This window comes from Silurus meridionalis, chromosome 20 (genome assembly GCF_014805685.1).
Source record: "Silurus meridionalis isolate SWU-2019-XX chromosome 20, ASM1480568v1, whole genome shotgun sequence".
Lineage (NCBI taxonomy): Eukaryota > Metazoa > Chordata > Actinopteri > Siluriformes > Siluridae > Silurus > Silurus meridionalis.
In genome coordinates this window covers 1839536-1859805 of record NC_060903.1, presented here as the reverse complement: position 1 = coordinate 1859805, position 20270 = coordinate 1839536, and the positions used below count along the sequence as shown (strand labels likewise).

Genomic DNA, 20270 nt, shown 5'->3' with positions numbered 1-20270 from the left:
TTAACATCTCTACATTTGTCCCGGTTTACCACAAGCATGCGTTAAATGTAATGTAATAAGATAAGGCTTTCAATTGTGCCTTTAAGAGACTTCATCTTTTTAAAATAATAATAATAAGACTAAGAAAAAGAAGAAGAAGAGGAAGAGCAAAAAGAAGAGGAAGAAGAAGAGATTTACTGTATTGTACTGCTTTGCCAAAACTCAAGGTCGCTCTAAAAATGTTCACATAAATGAAGGCTTTAATAAAGGTGTAATATAAATGAAGTTGATGATCGTGTTTATGAATCAGAAATTCTTTTTCTTTTTCTTTTTAAGATTAAAAACTATAAGTAGCTTGAAAAATGATACATAATTAATTTTTATTGAATTATATGAATTATCATGAGATTAATGAGCACGAGGCATATTTGCTGATTTACCCCTGAAGCGTTAAGTGTTTCTTTGTTAAAGTGAAACGACAGACAGACAGACAGACAGACAGACAGACAGACAGACAGACAGACAGACAGACAGACAGACAGACAGATAGATAGATAGATAGATAGATAGATAGATAGATAGATAGATCTTAGCTCTTATTGCACTTATTGTATATATATATATATATATATATATATATATATATATATATATATATATATATATATATATATATATGTGCAATAAGAGCTAAGATCTATATATATATATACATATATCAATACACATTGTATACAGACAGTACACAGATATATAAGATAAGCTAGCATATGCTATTTGACTATTTGATCATATGCTATTTGATGTTATTGCATTTTCTGGAAAAAGCTTAAGGCAAGGAATTAAAGTCTGAATAAAAATAGGATGAAACGATGTAAGGATTATATGTTACTAGTAAACCAGCTCAATATTTTGCAGACGAGGTTAAACATGACACTAATGCAGTCCAAAAGACTGCAGCATTTTGAATAAGGTCTGGCCCACCTGAGTTCTGTGGATACCTGAGTTGTGTACACTTATTAACCTCCACTCTTTAGGTAAGATGTTTCACTACATTTTGTGGAGATTTGAGGAGATTCATTCAGCCACAACAGTGTTAGTAAAGTCAGGTACTGATGTAGTTGAGGTGAGGAGGCCTGGGGTGCAGTCAGTGTTCACATTCAATAAATGCCTTAAACTTGATCTGAAAATAATGGCAACACTTCAACATGAACAAACACATGGAATATTGAAATAGTGTAATATGCTCAAATTTCAACAGAAAGCAACACTTTTATCATTTCTCATTCCGTCCTCAGAATCAAACTCGTCTCGGCTAGCCCGATCCGTCTGGCTGATGTCACCTTACAGCCGTGCGGCCAACCCAAGAACGACGGCAAAGTCCAGCAGGATCTGAAGAAAACGAGGGCTTTCCTGAAGGAAAAGCCCTCTGGACCTCTGTCGATCAGCCCTGTAAAGCTGAAAAGAAATCAGAAAGACAGGCAGAGGTATTCACCTCCCCACCCATCCCCACGTGCTCACGTGATTTCTCTGTAAATATCCATCATGCCATTGCAGACTTCGGAGAAACCTGAAGTCACTCGGGTGGTGATGCTGAGATCACACGCGTCTAATTAAGGTGCTATGTTACCAGACGGTGTGTTATGATAACAGACTGAGCTCATGGTCCTTCAGAACAGTCCGCTCGAGAGGAAACGTTTCCCAGAAGTTCGTCATCCTCCGTGAATAGATCTAACGCCGAGGGTTCTCTAGAGAGCCAACGCGACAGGCCGTGGGTTCAGCGACGGATTAAAGGAATATGATTAGAGATATACGAATGAGGTCTGGCCCACCTGAGTTCTGTGGATACCTGAGTTGTGTACACTTATTAACCTCCACTCTTTAGGTAAGATGTTTCACTACATTTTGTGGAGATTTGAGGAGATTCATTCAGCCACAACAGTGTTAGTAAAGTCAGGTACTGATGTAGTTGAGGTGAGGAGGCCTGGGGTGCAGTCAGTGTTCACATTCAATAAATGCCTTAAACTTGATCTGAAAATAATGGCAACACTTCAACATGAACAAACACATGGAATATTGAAATAGTGTAATATGCTCAAATTTCAACAGAAAGCAACACTTTTATCATTTCTCATTCCGTCCTCAGAATCAAACTCGTCTCCCGGCTAGCCCGATCCGTCTGGCTGATGTCACCTTACAGCCGTGCGGCCAACCCAAGAACGACGGCAAAGTCCAGCAGGATCTGAAGAAAACGAGGGGCTTTCCTGAAGGAAAAAGCCCTCTGGACCCTCTGTCGATCAGCCCTGTAAAGCTGAAAAGAAATCAGAAAGACAGGCAGAGGTATTCACCTCCCCACCCATCCCCACGTGCTCACGTGATTTCTCTGTAAATATCCATCATGCCATTGCAGACTTCGGAGAAACCTGAAGTCACTCGGGTGGTGATGCTGAGATCACACGGCGTCTAATTAAGGTGCTATGTTACCAGACGGTGTGTTATGATAACAGACTGAGCTCATGGTCCTTCAGAACAGTCCGCTCGAGAGGAAACGTTTCCCAGAAGTTCGTCATCCTCCGTGAATAGATCTAACGCCGAGGGTTCTCTAGAGAGCCAACGCGACAGGCCGTGGGTTCAGCGACGGATTAAAGGAATATGATTAGAGATATACGAATGAGGTCCTGTGGACCCTAGTAGTGGAAACAATCTTCACTGGCTTTGACACACACATTCAGTTTTTAGAACGTATCACTTAGACAGCTGGATGTGATTAGAGATATTAGGATTTCAATCAAATTTGTCTTTTAATACACTGTCATTTCCATAGCAACAGCGTGTTCGCAGGGCTGTTTGTAACTGTTGGTACGATGACGAGAATCCTTTTTAAAAAATGACTATTAGCAAATAATTGATGGAGTTTTCACTCTGGAAATGAAGAGCTCTGAACTCAAACCTACTGATTGCCAGAAATAAACCAGAAATACAGATTGCTCATAATTCTGTTTTTTTCTAATGACTATTTGTGATATAACTAACAGTTATGATAATATTTAATGGTATGCAAATGTAGAAGTTTATATATATCATTGTCACACTGCTAATCCACAGCTAAACCCATGCTAATTGTGTTTTTTTTTCCCCAACAGGCGAATCAAAGGCTCGCAGAAAAGACGGACAGGAGACAGTTTACTTCAGATCACGACCGGCCAAAACAGTTCCTTCACCGAGGTCAAAGCTCCATCAAGCTCCTCTATAGATCCGACTGAAAAGAGCAACAACAACACCAGCCAGCAGCGTCCTGAGATTTCCGAAACCGCTGCTCACATCACTAATACGGAGAAAAATCCATCTGGCAGAACTAGAACTTCCAAACAGGGTGTTAGGTCCGGCTTTGGCCTCCCGGTCGATCGCATCGGGCTTGGACGTCTACCAAGCGGAAGGCGCTAGGATATGAAGTTTATTCCCTGCTGATTATTTCTTGAATACAACATTGTTTAGTTTATGTTTAAATGCTAAACATTTAGCAGAATCAGATTACAGATTGTTTGCTGTGAAAAAAGAATATTTCTTCTCTAATAAATCAATATTTATCACACAGGAAGTATATTTTTTAGACAAAGTTTGTGGACACCTGACCATAAGAGTGCTATGTGCTTCTTTATGAACATCTTATTCCACAGTAAGTCTCCTTGCTGTTATAATAAGTTACACTCTTCTAAGAAGATGCTCCACTAGACGTTGGGGAGATTGTGTGAGATTTCATTCAGCATCAAGGGTGTTAGTAAAGTCAGGGATTGATGTAGGTGAGGTTAGGAGGCCTGGGGTGCAGTCAGCATTCATTTTCATCCCCAACATGTTCAATCGGGTTGAGGTCAGAACTTTAGAGCAGGAGACCTTCCACTGCCAGGAGCATTGTCATGCTGGGACAGGTTTGGGTCTCCTAGTTCGAGTGAAGGGAAAATGTCATGCTATCCCATCCCAAGATGTATGCCTCCAACTTTTGTGGTAACAGTTTGAGGAAGAACCACAGTACCACAGGAAAAGTCAGATGTCCCAATACTTTCGTTTAAATAGCATGAATTGACCTTTGGTTGCATTTTGCGGTTTATTTGATGAAGTAAATTTCAATAAAAAGATAAATGAACATTTATAAATAAAAACTGAAGAGAAAACAAAGAAGATCAATTGATCAAACACAGAAATTCGGGACTGGAATTGTATGCTGTGCGGGTACCAATAAAAAAAAAAAATTGTAAAGAGTGTAGTGTTCATTAAATTAGTTTTGCACCAAAAGCTCATGAATCATCAAGTATATACACAATTAACTTTAAAACCTCTCTTCACTCTTCAATAAGGATTGAACAAAAATTAAATCAAGGGTTTCAAATGTCCAAACACCTGCAAAAGTGCAGTGGTGTGTTAAGGACCTTGGAGAGCTCCACACAGCGATGATGCTTTTCGCAGCCTAATGCGTGTATCTACAATAAAACACTTTATCCTGGTCACGGAGGTGAAATTACACCATGAACAGAACTCTGATTCGTCACACAGCACCCTGAACTTATGAAAAACTTAAATCGGTTCATTTAAGCAAAATTGCCTTGATTGGGTAATGCTAGATTTTACTCTAATTCAGTTATAAGGAAATTGAGAAATGTGGGGCTGCATAGCAATTTCTAATGCAGTCATGATTCTCTAGATGAGCTTCTCTGATGCAGTATATGAAGTGATCTGAGTCAATAAAACAAAATGACATTTTGTTGGTTATGTACATTTATTAGTGTTATTCTTTTTACCAAGATAAAATGTAATAATACCAAGAAAGAATCTACTGCATTTTGTAATCCTAGAAAATTATCTCTAATTTACCGACTCTCTGAATTGAGATATAGTTATTGAAACAGATATTTAATGAAGTATATTTTGTTTTAGGTTCAAATAAGATATAAGGAAAAAGGAAAACAGTATATAAAACTGTGTCTAGGTTTATCAGGTAAATACTTACAAACAAAAGCAGAGGATCACCAAATCTCCATAAGGTTATGAAATGCAAAAAGGTTGAAAAATGTTATATATGACATATAGAGGCTTTGTTTGTTGGAAGCAAATGTGATTAATTGATTTTGATATTTATTGATATTGAGAAGATTGGGTTCTTTTATTTTATTTTCTTTCTGTTTTTTCTTGTTTTCCTTCGTGCTATAGGCAATGTTGGTCTTTAAAATAATTGTTTGTAAAAATCTTTTTTTCCTCACGTCCTTTACTTACACCGGCATAGTAAGACATTATTATTATTATTATTATTATTATTATTATTATTATTATTATTATTATTATTATTATTATAAATATAAACTAATTTAATTTCATATTTATTATTTTTATTATTATTGTTATTATTATTATTACTATTATTATAGTGTATTATTATAAATATAAGCTGGTTATTTTATTATATATTCATTATTATTATTATTATTATTATTATTATTATTATATATATTCATTATTATTATTATTATTATTATTATTATTATCATATATTATTATTATTATTATTATTATTATTATTATTATTATTATTATTATTATTATTATTATTATTATTATTATTATTATTATTATTATTATTATTATTATTATTATTATTATTATTATTATTATTATTATTATTATTAAAATTCCATCCCGGGCTAAAGACCCGCTGTTTAGCGCATGCGCATTACGACCGGAAGTAGCTGTGTGTTTCATATCCAAAACAGTCATGTCTGCCGTGTGAGGAAGAAAAAACGACAACGTTTGAGAGATTTAACACTTTTTTTGGACAAATAATTTAATTTAAAATTCTTCATCACAATGGGAGGAGGAGATCTCGTAAGTTTTTGCTGAGTAAACCAAATAATATTCACAAATTACTTTTTTTTTCCGTTTTGTGTAAAGCGGGTTAGCTTAGCTTAGCTCGCCCTTCGACTCGAGCTAGCACGCAGCTAATGTAGTGATATACCAAATCCGTGTTTTTTTGTTAATTTTTGAAAGATTCATATGTATAAAGTTAATATATAAAACGGACTTAAATCGGTTTAATATTGATCGTGCAATTGTTTGACATTTAGGTTGAGCTCTTGTTTTATTGTGTAGTGTAGTGTAGTGTAGTGTATAGTTAATGTAGAGTAGTGTATTGTATCATAGTGTATTGTATTGTACAGTAGTGTAGTGTTAATGTAGAGTAGTGTATTATAGTGTAGTGTATCATAGTGTAGTGTAGTGTAGTGTAGTGTAGTGTATCATAGTGTATTGTATTGTACAGTAGTGTAGTGTTAATGTAGAGTAGTGTATTATAGTGTATTGTATCATAGTGTAGTGTAGTGTAGTGTATAGTAGTGTAGTGTATTGTATTGTACAGTAGTGTAGTGTATCATAGTGTAGTGTAGTGTATAGTGTATTGTATTGTACAGTAGTGTAGTGTATCATAGTGTAGTGTATTATAGTGTATTGTATTGTACAGTAGTGTAGTGTTAATGTAGAGTAGTGTAGTGTATTATAGTGTATTGTATTGTACAGTAGTGTAGTGTTAATGTAGAGTAGTGTAGTGTATTATAGTGTATTGTATTGTACAGTAGTGTAGTGTATCATAGTGTAGTGTATTATAGTGTATTGTATTGTACAGTAGTGTAGTGTTAATGTAGAGTAGTGTAGTGTATTATAGTGTATTGTATTATATAATAGTGTAGTGTAATGTATAGTATTGTAGTGTAGTCTAGTGTATTATAGTGTAGTGTAATGTATAGTATTATAGTGTAGTGTAGTGTATAGTATTGTAGTGTATTATAGTGTAGTGTAGTGTAGTGTATAGTATTGTAGTGTATTATAGTGTAGTGTAGTGTAGTGTATTATAGTGTAGTGTAGTGTATAGTATTGTAGTGTATTATAGTGTAGTGTAATGTATAGTATTGTATTGTAGTGTAATGTATAGTATTGTAGTGTAGTGAATGTATAGTTTAGTGATGTATGTTTGGCGCATGCGCATTACGACCGGAAGCAGCTGTGTGTTTCACTTGCAAAACAGTCATGTTTGCCGTTGCTATGGCAGCACGTATAATACAATAAACATTAGCATTAGATTAGCGTGTCCCATGCGCAACGATAACACGCAAAATCGAGAAAGAGAAAGGACAACGTTGGAGAGATTTTTCACTTTTTAGATAAAATATTTACTTTTAAATTCGTCATCACAATGGGAGGAGGAGATCTCGTGAGTTTTGCTGAGTAAACCAATTAATATTCATAAAATACTTTTTTCCCGTTTTGGGCAAAGCGGGTTTGCTTAGCTTAGCTCTCCCTTCGACTGGGGCTAGCAAGCAGCTAATGTAGTAATGTGCCAAATTCATATTTTTTAGTCCATTTTTAAAGATTCACATGTATAAAGTAGATATAAACAGTTGTTTGACATTTAGGTTGAGCTCCTGTGTATTATAGTGTAGTGTATTGTAGTTTAGTGTAGTGTAGTTTAGTGCAGTTTAGGATCTACCATAAGTGTAAATAGTGCATTGTGCAAACTGTCAGGAGCAGATAAATATATAAATATATGTACAGCATATAAATATACAGGTTCTGAGCAGTAAAAATGTGCTGTTGAGCAAAGGCACAATATATGTAGAGAAATATGATATAACTTTAAAATATATGGTCTGGACATTGTGTGTACAACTGTACAAACGTTATACACAGTGTGTATCCAGAGGTATAGAATTTTTGGAAAAAAGTTGGTCCTGAACCTGCTGTATCTAGTACAAATGTTCCTGTAGAGTGTAAATATTCTGATGCTGAAGATCAGAAGATAGTCAGATGATGTAATGAGCTCATAGGGAGCATTAATTCACTGAGCATGTGATCCCCAGCTTCCAGTTTGCTGATGTATATATTTTTTTGTATCGTCAGAACTTGAAGAAAAGCTGGCATCCCCAGACACTGAAGAACATCGAGCGCGTGTGGAAAGCCGAGCAGAAACATGAAGCCGAGAGGAAGAAGATCGAAGAGTTGCAGAAGGAGCTGAAGGAGGAACGAGCTCGAGAGGAAATCACCAAATATGCGCAGGAAACGGGCGCCGTCAAGTGGGTGCTCGTGTCTTTTATTTAATCCGTTAATTTATTTAAACCGTATGAACACTTTGCATTGTATAAACCCGCTTTTCCCCCTGTACCTTCACGATCCCAGATTTATTTGAATGCAATAATGATAAGAAAATTGGACTTTGAGGATAAACAACCTCTTAATCACTACTCAAAAAATACCATTCAATATCTGCTGTTTCTCCGTCATTGAACATTTAAAGGCTCTGGCATGGAGAAGTTGGTGTTGGATCTACAATGATCTCAGATGTTAAGCTATTTTATGAGTTGCTTAGGAACTCCTGGTTCCTTCAAATTCAACCGACAGTAAAACACTGTAGAAAAGACATTATTTATAGTCACACACTCCGGTGTGCTGTTTTAATGTTTTATAATCACACTCTTGATATCACCCAAATGAGGATGGGTTCCCCTTTTGACTCTGGTTCCTCTCTTGGTTTCTTCCACATACCATGTATTGGATTTTTTCCTTGCCCTCACCCCCAGGCTGCTCATTGGGGATAAACACACATAATTCACTTATATTAAAATGTTTTGCTCTATCATTCTGAAATTCTGTAAAGCTGCTTTGAGACAATGGCCAAAGTGCTATAAAAAATAAACTTGATCTAACATGCACCACTTGGGTCTTTCAGGAAGAAAGATGAGCGCCTGGACTGGATGTACCAGGGTCCAGGAGGACAGATCTCCCGTGAGGAGTACCTCCTCGGCCGTCCAGTAGACAAAGAAATCACGCAGCAGTACGAGGAACCCGAGAGCGGACCGTCTGCCGAAACGGGTCTCCTGCCCGGTTCAATTTTTAATTCTGCTACCTCGATCTCCAGCTTGGATATGGCCTATAAAATCAGAGAAGATCCGCTGTTCGAGATCCGGTAAGGAATCCTTAGATGTTTCTATATATAGATATTATTTTAACAGACGAGACTGTAGATATGTGAACTCGCGTGTCTGATTCACACCATAACCACAGACTTGTGACTTCCTTTTTATAAGGCAGAGCTGCATGTGTGTAAAATGACATCATTATTCATTAATGAAGGTCTTGTGTGTAACTCTGTCTACTCTGTTTATTTCTAGGAAACGCGAGGAGGAGAAAAAGAGAAGTGTTCTGACAAATCCGGTTAAAATGAAAGAGATTCGCAAAATGGTAAGTCATCTGGCGAAAGCTCTACGTAACCCTGCGAGGAATTGCACACCTCCATTTCATGTTGCACGGTGCAGAGTTTGTGTGAAAAATCAAACGTGAACCCGACGTACAAAACTGCACCCTGTTCTTTTTCTCCCGTCCCGCAGTTACGTGAAAATTTAGAAAAGGAGAAAAAGAAGAAAAGGAAGAAGGACAAGAAGGAAAAGCGAGACGATAAAGAAAGGAGGAAGGAGAAGAAACACAAACGGAGGAGTTCCAGCTCTGATGAGGAAGACAGAAAACACAGGTGGAAATTAAGTCTAGTTTTTCCGGGTCGCGTTCTACAGTACAAGAGCGGCCTCTAGAGGCGAATCACTGATGCCACATGCTGTTTATTCAATGTGTCTTATTCATTTTGGCTGTAACTGTTTTTTATATTTTAAAAAATGTTAGCGTTATTTTTGTTTCAGTTTGAATGCGTAATTCCTTTTCTTCAAGATTTATTCATATTTATTTCATTTAGCACATTTTCATGATTCAGGACTGTTTATTTTATTTTTTTATAAATATCAGTACTATTTTACACTGGTGTTATATTTGGTTTTTTTTGTTTGTTTATTTTATTAAGTATCTATTTTAAAATCTCTCGGTAGATTAATCGGTTACTGGCGAGTACGATCCAACCTACCTATGAGCTCTATTGGTTTGAGCTCTAGTCGTTAGTAATAGTTTTATATGCTCTGCTGGTCTATGTCTAGTTTCTGCTGAGTTTTTTTGCCCAGCATGGAAATTGAAAGTAAAACTCTTGTTCGTGTCCTCAGGTCAAAGGAAGAAAACGTCACAAACTCTCATTCGCATCACAAATCCAGTTACGGACTGCAGGTACGTGGCTACACCCCGCTCACATAATGTTTCACAGGGTTTCGGTGGGGTCTTAAAAAATCTGGAATGTAAAAACAATTTTTTCGTTTAAAATTCTTAAATTGTTCCAGGTCTTAAATCATTTTAAACTGGTCTTTATTTTTCCAATGTCCGTGTAATGGAATGCATTGAAATGCTCCCGCAGCACTTTACAATGTTTTTGCTTGTTCGTTTCCGTGGTGTTGTAGTTTCTTCTTTTCGCTAGTCCGAATAGAATTATACAATAATAAAATATAATTCGATGTATTACGACTACAAACGACACCAACATACAACAGCCAATCAGCTTTCTGTTATTGGATCTCATTTATTGATCCTCTCTTACATTCACACCAGAAAAACTGATTTTATTTTTCAGATATGGGGAAGTGCAAATTTGCTGATACTTGGCTTGTAAAAGTAATACATTTAGGGCTCGGTTAAGATTATGACTGAAAAAAATGCATCGAACACAAAAATGCATCGAGGGGAAAAATTTGACTTTGTGAATCCTGCAGAAACCTTGTTCAGGTCAAGGAATTAGACGGGATTTCATTTTTGTTTATTTTCTGTTTTGTGGTAGTTCCCAGCAGGCAGGTCGCATCAGTCGTCAGAGTCGAGCTACAGGAGGGAGCGGAGTCGCTCTCCGCTGGGATCCAGAGAGGAAAAGAGGAACCGTTCACCTCATGATCCAGACAGGAAGCACAACGCTAAAGCACCGAGTCTGGCGAAACCCAGAGAGAGATATCACAGACCACAGAGCACTAACTACAGCAAGTAGGCATCTGATATCACACACACACACACACACACACACACACACACACACACACACACACGCACACAGTAATGATACTGTTGTTTTCACATATAAACCATTAAATTTAATATATAACTACTTCCATTGTACAATTCTCCCTATTAAACATGGCCCTCAGATCCTGTAAGTAAATGTGTGGTAATTGAGATCAATAATCCAGAGGGTTTCCAAACTACGGCTCGTGACCCAACAATCTCCCATTGCATGGAAATAAACTCAGGTGTCCTGTTCCTATAAGTGTATGGATCCCAAAAAACCTGCTGAAAGCTGTTCAGAGTTCCAGCATTCAGGATTTATTTTCAGATCACTAAATCCTGATCGACAGGGGAAAAAGATCTCTATTGGTTTTAGGTTCAGAGATAGAAGCCTGGTGGACAGGACCTGTAGTTTGGCTTTAATAAAAAGGTTCATATGTTCGATGTCTGATTTGATATTTTCTGGAATTGACACCAGTCGAGTTGCCTGTGTTTGGGTTCGCAGAAGTTTCGATGTCCTTTTGGGATTTTAGAGCATCTAATGAAGTAGCTGTTCCTTTCTGTCTCAGGCGTCTCACAGCTGAAGAGCTTGAAAAGCGGAGGAACGAGATGATGGGCTTCGCACGTGCGAGAGAGGAAGAGCGAGAAAGCAACGTGCTGAGGTATAAAAAAGAAGACGAGCAGGAGAAAGAGAGAGACAGCAAAACCAGACACAGCAGCCACGCCTCGTTCATACAGTAAGTGTGCACTGGGAAACGTAAATACCACAGTGTCCTCCATTCTTTATTTCTAATAATGATTTCTGTGCAGCAACATGAAGCTGGAGAGCGCTGCCTCCTCGTCCGTGGAGGATCGCGTGAGGAGGAACATCCACTCCATTCAGAGGACCTCCTCCTCTCTGGAGAAGAACTTTATGAGAAAGTGAAGAACAACGATGTTCACCAGCAGTGACGTTCCCATAAATATTTTAAAACAAACTTGTACAGATCATTTTATTTGTCTAGTGGTCCATTTGTACAGGAAAATAAATAAAATGATGTTTAAAATTGTAACCAGTTCATTTTCGTAAAGTTTTGTTTGTTTGTTTTTTTTAAAACGATTAAAAACATGGATTAGAAATTATTTCTTTGTCTTGATTATGATTCGACATACAGAATCCTCACGTTGCACTTCCAACACCCAAATTGTACAAAAGTTGGGACACTGTGTAAAATGTAAATAAAAACAAAATGCAATGATTAGGAAAACTGACAAATGTATATTTTATTCACAATAAAATATAGAAACATATACCATTTTTACAGAGAAAAAGATTTGAGTTTGACGGCTGCAACACGTCTCAAAAAAGTTAAGACGGTGCAACAAAAGTCTGAAGTGTTATTAAAAATAGAGATTTGTGTGAGATTTCATTTGTCCACACGTGGTGTTAGTAAAGTCAGGTACTGGTGTAGGTGAGAAGGTGAGGAGAACTGAGGTCCAGCCAGTGTTCACATTCACCCTAAAGGTGTTCAGTAGGGTTTGAGCTCTATGGCAGTCCACTCAAGATCTTCAACACAGTTTGTGGTTTTATGCACAGGGTCAATGTCATGCTGGAACAGGTTTGGGTCTCCTAGTTGAAGTGAAGAGAAAATGTAATGCCACTGCATCCAGCAATGTCCAGCAATGTCCTATACAGTGGTGTGCCTTCAACTTTGTGAAAGTTGTGGTGCCCCAATACTTTTGTGGACATGGTGTATTTTGGATATATAATAAAAGCATTTAGCAGAGATTCCAGGCTCTCTATCTGAGTTAAAACCCTAGAAATAATGAATTCTGTCTGCTTGGCAGTCACCTTGACAGAACTTTGTAAACATTTATCAACAAATGGCAAGATGAAGGTTCAAATGTCCTCATCAGTTCCTGAAATAAAAAAACCAATAAATGTGTTTGCTTAATGACACATTTCTCTTACGGTACCTCAAGAAGGAACCTAAATACCGTATACAGATCGTCAAATACTGTAAACACGCGTACATTAGCATAGGTATTCGTTTGAAAGCTACAAGAATGAGAACAAGCTGCTTCTGAGAGAATTTAGAAAATATGACATCATTTCCTGTAAGGAAACGCGACGTGCACTGGTTCTCCATTGATATTATGGTGGATTTTTTGGTGAGGTTCAAACGTTCCAGGAGAGATTCTGTAATTAAAAGCCTCTAGAATGGCCGACTCTCTGATTAGCGCCCTGACTGCTGAACTTTAAACAGATAGATGATTCGTTTTTTTTTTTTTTTTACCCCATGAGAAAATCCACCATTCTGAGCTTCACTACTTGTTAAGCTAATATCTTGGAAGCTCTAAAGATGGCATTTGCATTAGCTAGCTCGGTTTGCCAAGCTGTGCTTTGCATTCTGATGTTGGCTTTTTTCGTGTTTTGTATGTAAATGTTCATAAGATTTGAAACCATATGTTTTTCTGAAGGTGCTGTAGAGTGTGTGTGTGTGTGTGTGCGTGTGTGTGTGTGTGTGTGTGTGTGGGATCATGAAGCAGTGAACCATATGAATTCAAGTTACCCAGATTTGAAATCTAGCAATAAACACACACACGGATCAGTTTGATGATGCTGTATCGTTTATTTAAAACCATTTGAGCTTTCGAGCAGAATAAAATTGGCACCTTATATTGGAGCAACATCTAGCTGCTAGAATTAAAGTAATTAACAGAGCTTCTGGAGTGTTTGAAGCCAGAGAGCAAGCATGATAACTGTCTCAGAGGTGTATGCTGAACGAGAGGGAGTTAATTGCAGCATATTAACGGTCCAGACGGCGCCTCTGGCTCTGGATCTTGGGTGTACGCTGAGCTCAGCATGCTGTCCTGGACTTCCAGAAGTAATTCATGCAGTTGTGTGGTTTGGCCGTCACTGTGTTGTCTCTCCTGACAAGCTCCATCCTGCTGAGAGGGGCTTCTTCCACCTGAACAGGGGTGAGCTCGTTGTTACTGAGCATCCACTGGAGCTCAGGAAGAGTGAGTCTCTCTGGGACCTGAGTGGAAAACACAGCATTGTTGGTGAGACCAAGCGTTTCAAATAGTACCGTACTTAATGCTGTGAATCCAAATCTAAAGATCGTTTCATTTGCACTGAAAGGGAAACTCTGATTTGCATGTACACTATATGGACAAAAGTATTGGCACACTTGACTTTTCCAGCCATATGTACTTCATCAAGTTAAAGGCACACAACTGTATAATCGTATAACGTGTTCCAGCATTGAAAAAATGCACAAAGCCAGCTCCATGAAGATCTGCTTTGCATGGGTTGGAAGTGTGTAGAAGATCTTGAGATGAATGTGGACTGCACCCTCACCTCACCTACATCAGTACCTGACTTTACTAAAACCCTTGTGGTTAAATACATTTCACACACAAGATTTAGGAACATCTTCCCGGAAAAGTGGACGTTTTTTAACAGCAAAATGGGGACTACATGTGGAATGGGATGTTTAGAAAGCACATTTACAACGTTTTTAACTTTCTACATAGTGGAAAACCAAGAAAGCCTTGATGAAATCGTCATTGTCACAACAAATATAAAGGATACTATTATTGTAGAGATTATACTAAGCTTTATATATGAATTGATGCACTTTTTTACTATTTATTACAAAAGATTGAAACTATGTTTCCTAGTTTACTTATCAATATCTACTCTTACCTCATCTCCTAGTGGGACATTGTGAACCTCATCCAGAGCCGAGTTCAAGACCATGTGAGGCCGGCCGCAGGAGACGACACCGACGGCTGAGACCAGGCACATGAGAGCGAGAGCGAGACGGACTGGTGAAGACGACATCTTCTCGATTTGGTAGCTGGTGATGATTTCTGGTGTTGAGCTCTGCAGCTTCTGATGCTTGCTCTGTTTCTGGGTTCCAAGGTCTAGTATTTATACTCTGTCCTTCTTCATCTCTAAATAAAAGCGTTTTATGCTTGGAGAAGTTTTATGATTCCGAGCCCCGGGTTACCAATCAACTTTATGATATTTTTCCATCAGGCTAATAGACTTTTCAGTGCTGCTCAAACAAAGTGTCGTCACATCAAGTGGCTCGTGCTCATAAACAGCAGGGTTGAATTGCATTACATTGTTGCTACAGAGACCCACTTCTCAACGACCCCCATGTCAGCATCGGGGCAAAGTAACCTGGAAACAGGAGCTCGATTCTGGCTCATTCTTGACATGACTTAAAAGCATGATGGTTTAATTGACTCAACTTTTTGGTAATGTTACCACGTGCTCTGTTGACTAATGAGAATTATAAGCTTTCCGTGGAAAGTTGGAATGGACCATCAGAAACACTGGGGAGATCGACTCAGAGTTACACTGCCTTACATGAATCCTTTTACATGAAATATCTATAAAAGGTTAAAAAATTACAGTTCATATGATCACATCTTCTATAAGAAACGTTTTATTTGACATTTTAAGAAGGAGTCTTCGACTGCTTCTGTAACAGTCAGTTAGTATTGTACTGTTCTACTTGTTGGAAATAATAATTTTTTGGGTAAAGTAGGAACTTATTTGCGACTTTTTGTATGAGGACAGTGTGAGAGCAGTGAAGTGTGCTGTAGGAACGACAGACTTGTTCAAGGTGGAGGTTAGACTGCAGCAAGGCTCGGCTCTGAGCCCCTTTACTGTTTGCAGTGTTGATGGACAGGATGATGGACGAGGTCAGACAGGAGTCTCCATGGACTATGATGTTTGCGGATGATAGTGTGATTTGTGGTGAGAGTAGGGAGCAGGTTTAGAAGAGCCTGGAGAGGTGGAGGTAGAAGATCTGACTTTTTCTTAGAATTGTGAGATATAAACTTACAATTGCGAGTTAGAAAGTCATAATTCTGAATTATTTTCTCACAATTGCGAGTTTTGTGACACTTTCTGGCAAAGCACCAGAGGAAACCACAAGATGTGATACTTACAGAATGAGTTTTGAATTATATTTTCCCAATGAAAAGATTTGTTCATATTTACTCCTTGATTCTGATTCGTCTACTGATCTCAGTCGAATCTTGAAACGAGGATTGTGCCATTTTGGTTATATGGTGGTGCTCAAAGTCTGATTTTACATAGAACTACCGTTTTTTTCCCAATTAGTTACTATACAGCCTTTTATGAAAATGCTGTAAATAAAAGTGTTCTAGTTTTAATTAAGATTTTTTGATGGAACTATAATGAATAGACTTTTGGTGTCAAACCCATCCTCATGTGGTTCTGGTTCATCTCAAGGTTTCTTACTCATAAAGTCTCAGGGAGTTTTTTCCCTGCTGCTGCCACAGGAATAAACATAAACAAATCTCTGATATTAAACTTTTTCTATTCATTATATTTAATTCTGTAATGCTGCTACATTTAGCAAATGTCTATATTTTGGAAAACAAAAATGTAAGTGGAATATTCATTTTTGTTTTCCAAAATATAGACATTTGCTAAATGTAGGTAGTTCACGAAATTATGACAAAATAAATAAACAAGCAGACAAACAAACTTACTAACGAAAAACAAACAAACAATTAATTTTGATTAGAAAAAAATACATTTAGTGAATGTATTTTTTTTTTTAATCAAAATAAAATAAAATATGCCATATTTAGAAAATGTAAGATTTTTGTGTCATTTTTAAAAGTTAAAATCAAAAGCAAAAAAATATTGTTAATAAAAATAAAAATCTGCTTTCGGGACATTTATGACTTTAATAAAGTAACATTAAAACATTAATATGTCATCAGAGGATTATTAAAAGTACACAGCGTTCTCCTCACACTACATTTCACCTCTTAAATTTTTTTCTAAAACTATTTAACTATAAAACTATTTCTTTAGAATGAATAAGTTCTGTGGTGACGTTATTTCTGCTCCTTCAGGGTCTCCCAGGGATACAAGGAATACCGGTATGCCTTATTTAAACATTCACACGTGTATTTACATTCTTTATTCTGTAAACATCACCCTGCTAAAGCAGCCAGCAAACACACACACACACACACACACACACACACTCACACACACACACACACACACACACACACACATATACAATGAATTATTTTTCAATAACAGTACATCCTTTAGTAATTGATTTTTCTTTACTAATGATTACATTTCCTATATTAACGAAAGAAGAGCACATCACACTTTATATTCATTCATAATAGCATTCCATGTGATCACTTGATTCTAGCATCTATAAACATCCATTCCCTCACCCTCCTCTGAAATAAGTATTGGTTTGGGTTTGAAAACACCTCTTCACATTATCACATTACTGAATGATACATGCATTTATTTTTTTACCTCCTGATCATTCAGGATAATAACTGAGTGAAAAAAAGCAAACATTGGGGACAAACAGCCAAGACAAACCCATTTATTACTATTTACTACTTTTACAGTTCTTTTTATGTAAGTGTACAGACACGCTGTGACCCCTAGGTGGCACTACAGGAAAGAAAAGAGAAGAGCTCTAAAACAGGGATCTTCAATCTTCTCCTTAGAAGGCTGCAGGCCTTCAGTTCAACCACATATCTGACCTCACGTTCAGTTCAGTAGAGTAGTAGAGTAGTAATAGTGGTAAAATAGATATCAGTGTGGTTTAGTAGGAAGTGGCAGCTCAGTGGTTAAAATGTTGATCTTTGGATTGGAAAGTGAATGTGAGATCCATGCACCACCAAGCTGTCACTACTCAGTCCTTGAGCAAGGCCACAAACCCCCTCACTGTTGAATGAGATGAAATCAATGTATCGCCAAATAACAATGAAATCGAAGGTCATCCAGACCTTTGTGGAGAACTCTGAGGACCCTAGTGGTCTAATCTTATGGTGGAAAAGCTGTAATCTGTCCATGAGGAGCTCAGGAAACAAGCAATGTGATTATTTGTAATAGTATAAAATATTCATATTAAATAATAACAAGATTAATAAGAATTTCATGCTACAGTATCTAAAGGCTTTGTTCCTCAAACTTTGTGGTAACAGTTTGAGGAGGAACCACATACGGCTGGAAGGGTCATGGTGTGGTGTCCCAGGACATTTGTATATACAGCGTAATGGACATACCTTTTTTGTTTCATCCTATTTATTGTCCAGAGAACAAAATAGAATATTAACCAGAGATTTACAGTCCAGTCAGTGGAACAAGTAGATTTCATGATGTACTTTGTTTTGGTATTCGTTGCTTCTCAGCAAAAAACGGGTTTGCATACTGGAAGTCTTATAAACACTGAGGAGGACTGAAGAGTTGCAGCTCTTTGGAACGAAACTAAATAGAATAGTTTAGTGAATAAAATCCACTTAGCTGAAATAGGATCACTGAGTCAGGACCGCGTCAGTATCCAGCATTTACTGCTTCATCTCAGCGCTGAAGCTACGAGGAGCGTCTACATCACGTGCCTCTTCTGAGTTTCTTCATGCTCTCGGGATGTCCAATAAGACCTCGATTATCCTCAAACTCGATTTGGAGAGCAGGGTGCCTCACTTTTCCGAGCTGTATGAAGGTGCTGAGAAACTTTAAGAGGTTTAAAAAGCAATAAACTGATTCTGAAATCAATTCTAATTGAAACAGTCAGCGAGTGAAGAGATGCTTAAAGAGATATAACAGAGAGGTTTAAAGTGATTCTCTGATCCACTCATTCGCTCGGACTGAAAAAACGTCTCGAACACAATACCGAAACACTTTCAGCTGTTCCTGGAAATAAAACATTATTATAGTCTGGGTGAGAAAAGATTTAAGCATTAGACGTCTTACTAATGCAGACTTTACAGATACGTCACGTTTCAAATCTACATGCTAAATCTGGAAAAAGAATCACATCAAAATCGTCCTCTTTCTTTCTTTCTTTCTTTCTTTCTTTCTTTCTTTCTTTCTTTCTTTCTTTCTTTCTTTCTTTGCTGAGTTGAGGTGTTTCTGCAGAAAATGGAAAAATGTGAGGGATAATCGCAGCAAAAAAAACTAAAATTTTTTAATTATATAATGGAATTGTTTGCCCTCAATGAACATCAAACTTTAATGATCTGTGTTCTAACCCACAGGGAGATGCTGGAAATCCTGGTCCTCCAGGTCTTCTAGTTAAACCTGGACCTGATGATCTTCCCAAATGTAGAAAAAGTAAGAAGGTTTTGATGTTATCACATGTTTTCCCTATTTGTGAAATGATCATTAGCTGGATAGTGATCTGGAACATGATGTGTAGATGGAAAATAATCTGTAAGATAGATTTGTATTTGTACAGGGTGATTTAGGTTTCCCTGGACTTAATGCCCTGCATCCCATCAAAATTCTGATTTCTAATTTGTATTAGTCACGTGTTTGGCATGCGCTCGCCATTATTCCAGGTCCAAAAGGTACGAACTGCACAGTGGTACCACCCTTTCTGAATCGCCCTTACAGTGGTCCAGCAGGACAGCCTGGGGCACAAGGGCCTCCAAGACCTCAAGGAGTAGATGACCTGGAAATCCAGGAACCACTGGTAAAGTAACATGCTTTCACCTCAACCCTTTGAAATCAAACTCTTGATGTCACCCAAATGAGGATGGGTTCCCCTTTTGAGTCTGGTTCCTCTCAAGGTTTCTTCCTCATAACATCTAAGGGAGTTTTTCCTTGCCACAGTCGCCACGGCTGCTCATCAGGGATAAACACACACCATTCACCTTGATGTTGATTTCTGTAAAGCTGCTTTGAGACAATGTCTGTTGTGAAAAGCGCTATAGAAATAAACTTGACTTGACTTGAAATGATTAGAGGAGAATGTTGGCAACACAGAAAAATGTACCTTATAATTATGTTGTGACTCCTTTAGGTTCTAAGGGTCAAATAAGCCCTCATGGGTTGCCTGGGAATCCAGGAGCTTCTGAATTTCCAGGCCCACCTGGAGATGCTGGAGATCAAGGACAAGGTGTTGTAGGTCCACAAGGTAATAAATAATCCGGAGGAAAAAATGTAATCACTACATAAATCACACAATTTTTAACATCTATCTATATGCCCACCTGTCATTGCGGTAGCCAAGCTGCCATGTTTTCAGCACTATGCAATTCTCCTACTGCAACTATGCCAGTTAACCCTTTGCCCATGATGCCTGTATCATGTGGAGAGATTTACCAATACATCTGCCGCTGTGTGGTGTGTGAAGCTCCAGCTCCAGCCGTGGCAGACCACAGCCAAAACACCAGCGTGCCCAGCTGTCTGCTCAGCTGGAGCAGTCTATGGATTGGCTATTCGTTCCTAATGGTGAGTGTGTCCTTGCTGTTATTGTGTACTTGTATTGTTTTTATCTATGAGACACAAATTAAAGGAAGAATTGGAGTGCTTGCAGTCATTT

General features: G+C 37.7%; 2 protein-coding genes across 3 annotated transcripts; one reads left to right on the top strand and one right to left on the bottom strand.

Annotated features, from left to right (window-relative positions):
* The first annotated feature begins 5699 nt into the window (after positions 1-5699).
* On the top strand, positions 5700-12048 carry cwc25 (CWC25 spliceosome associated protein homolog). 2 transcript variants are annotated; one of them, XM_046875864.1, is made up of 9 exons: positions 5700-5850; positions 7915-8087; positions 8741-8977; positions 9183-9252; positions 9399-9538; positions 10053-10113; positions 10715-10908; positions 11496-11663; positions 11737-12048. In XM_046875864.1, the coding sequence occupies exons 1-9, from the start codon at positions 5833-5835 to the stop codon at positions 11849-11851; spliced, it is 1176 nt and encodes a 391-aa protein (XP_046731820.1). In that variant the 5' UTR covers positions 5700-5832; the 3' UTR covers positions 11852-12048. The 2 variants fall into 2 exon arrangements, with proteins under 2 accessions (XP_046731820.1, XP_046731819.1); XM_046875863.1 differs by lacking the exon at positions 5700-5850 and adding an exon at positions 7087-7228.
* A 1466-nt stretch (positions 12049-13514) lies between these two features.
* On the bottom strand, positions 13515-14827 carry sst2 (somatostatin 2). Its single transcript, XM_046876987.1, has 2 exons — positions 14618-14827; positions 13515-13946 (listed from the first exon to the last, which is right to left on the bottom strand). Exons 1-2 carry the CDS (start codon positions 14753-14755, stop codon positions 13767-13769), a joined length of 318 nt encoding a protein of 105 aa, XP_046732943.1. The 5' UTR covers positions 14756-14827; the 3' UTR covers positions 13515-13766.
* Between the last annotated feature and the right edge of the window lie 5443 nt (positions 14828-20270).

Excerpts from the sequence above, each read along its gene's own strand:
- cwc25 (XM_046875864.1), top strand. Across the intron at positions 9,539-10,052 it reads GAGGAAGACAGAAAACACAG|GTCAAAGGAAGAAAACGTCA; the intron begins GTGGAAATTAAG and ends TCGTGTCCTCAG. Across the intron at positions 11,664-11,736 it reads AGCCACGCCTCGTTCATACA|CAACATGAAGCTGGAGAGCG; the intron begins GTAAGTGTGCAC and ends ATTTCTGTGCAG.
- sst2 (XM_046876987.1), bottom strand. The coding sequence starts at position 14,755 with ATGTCGTCTTCACCAGTCCGTCTCGCTCTCGCTCTCATGTGCCTGGTC. Across the intron at positions 13,947-14,617 it reads ATGTCCCACTAGGAGATGAG|GTCCCAGAGAGACTCACTCT; the intron begins GTAAGAGTAGAT and ends TTTTCCACTCAG.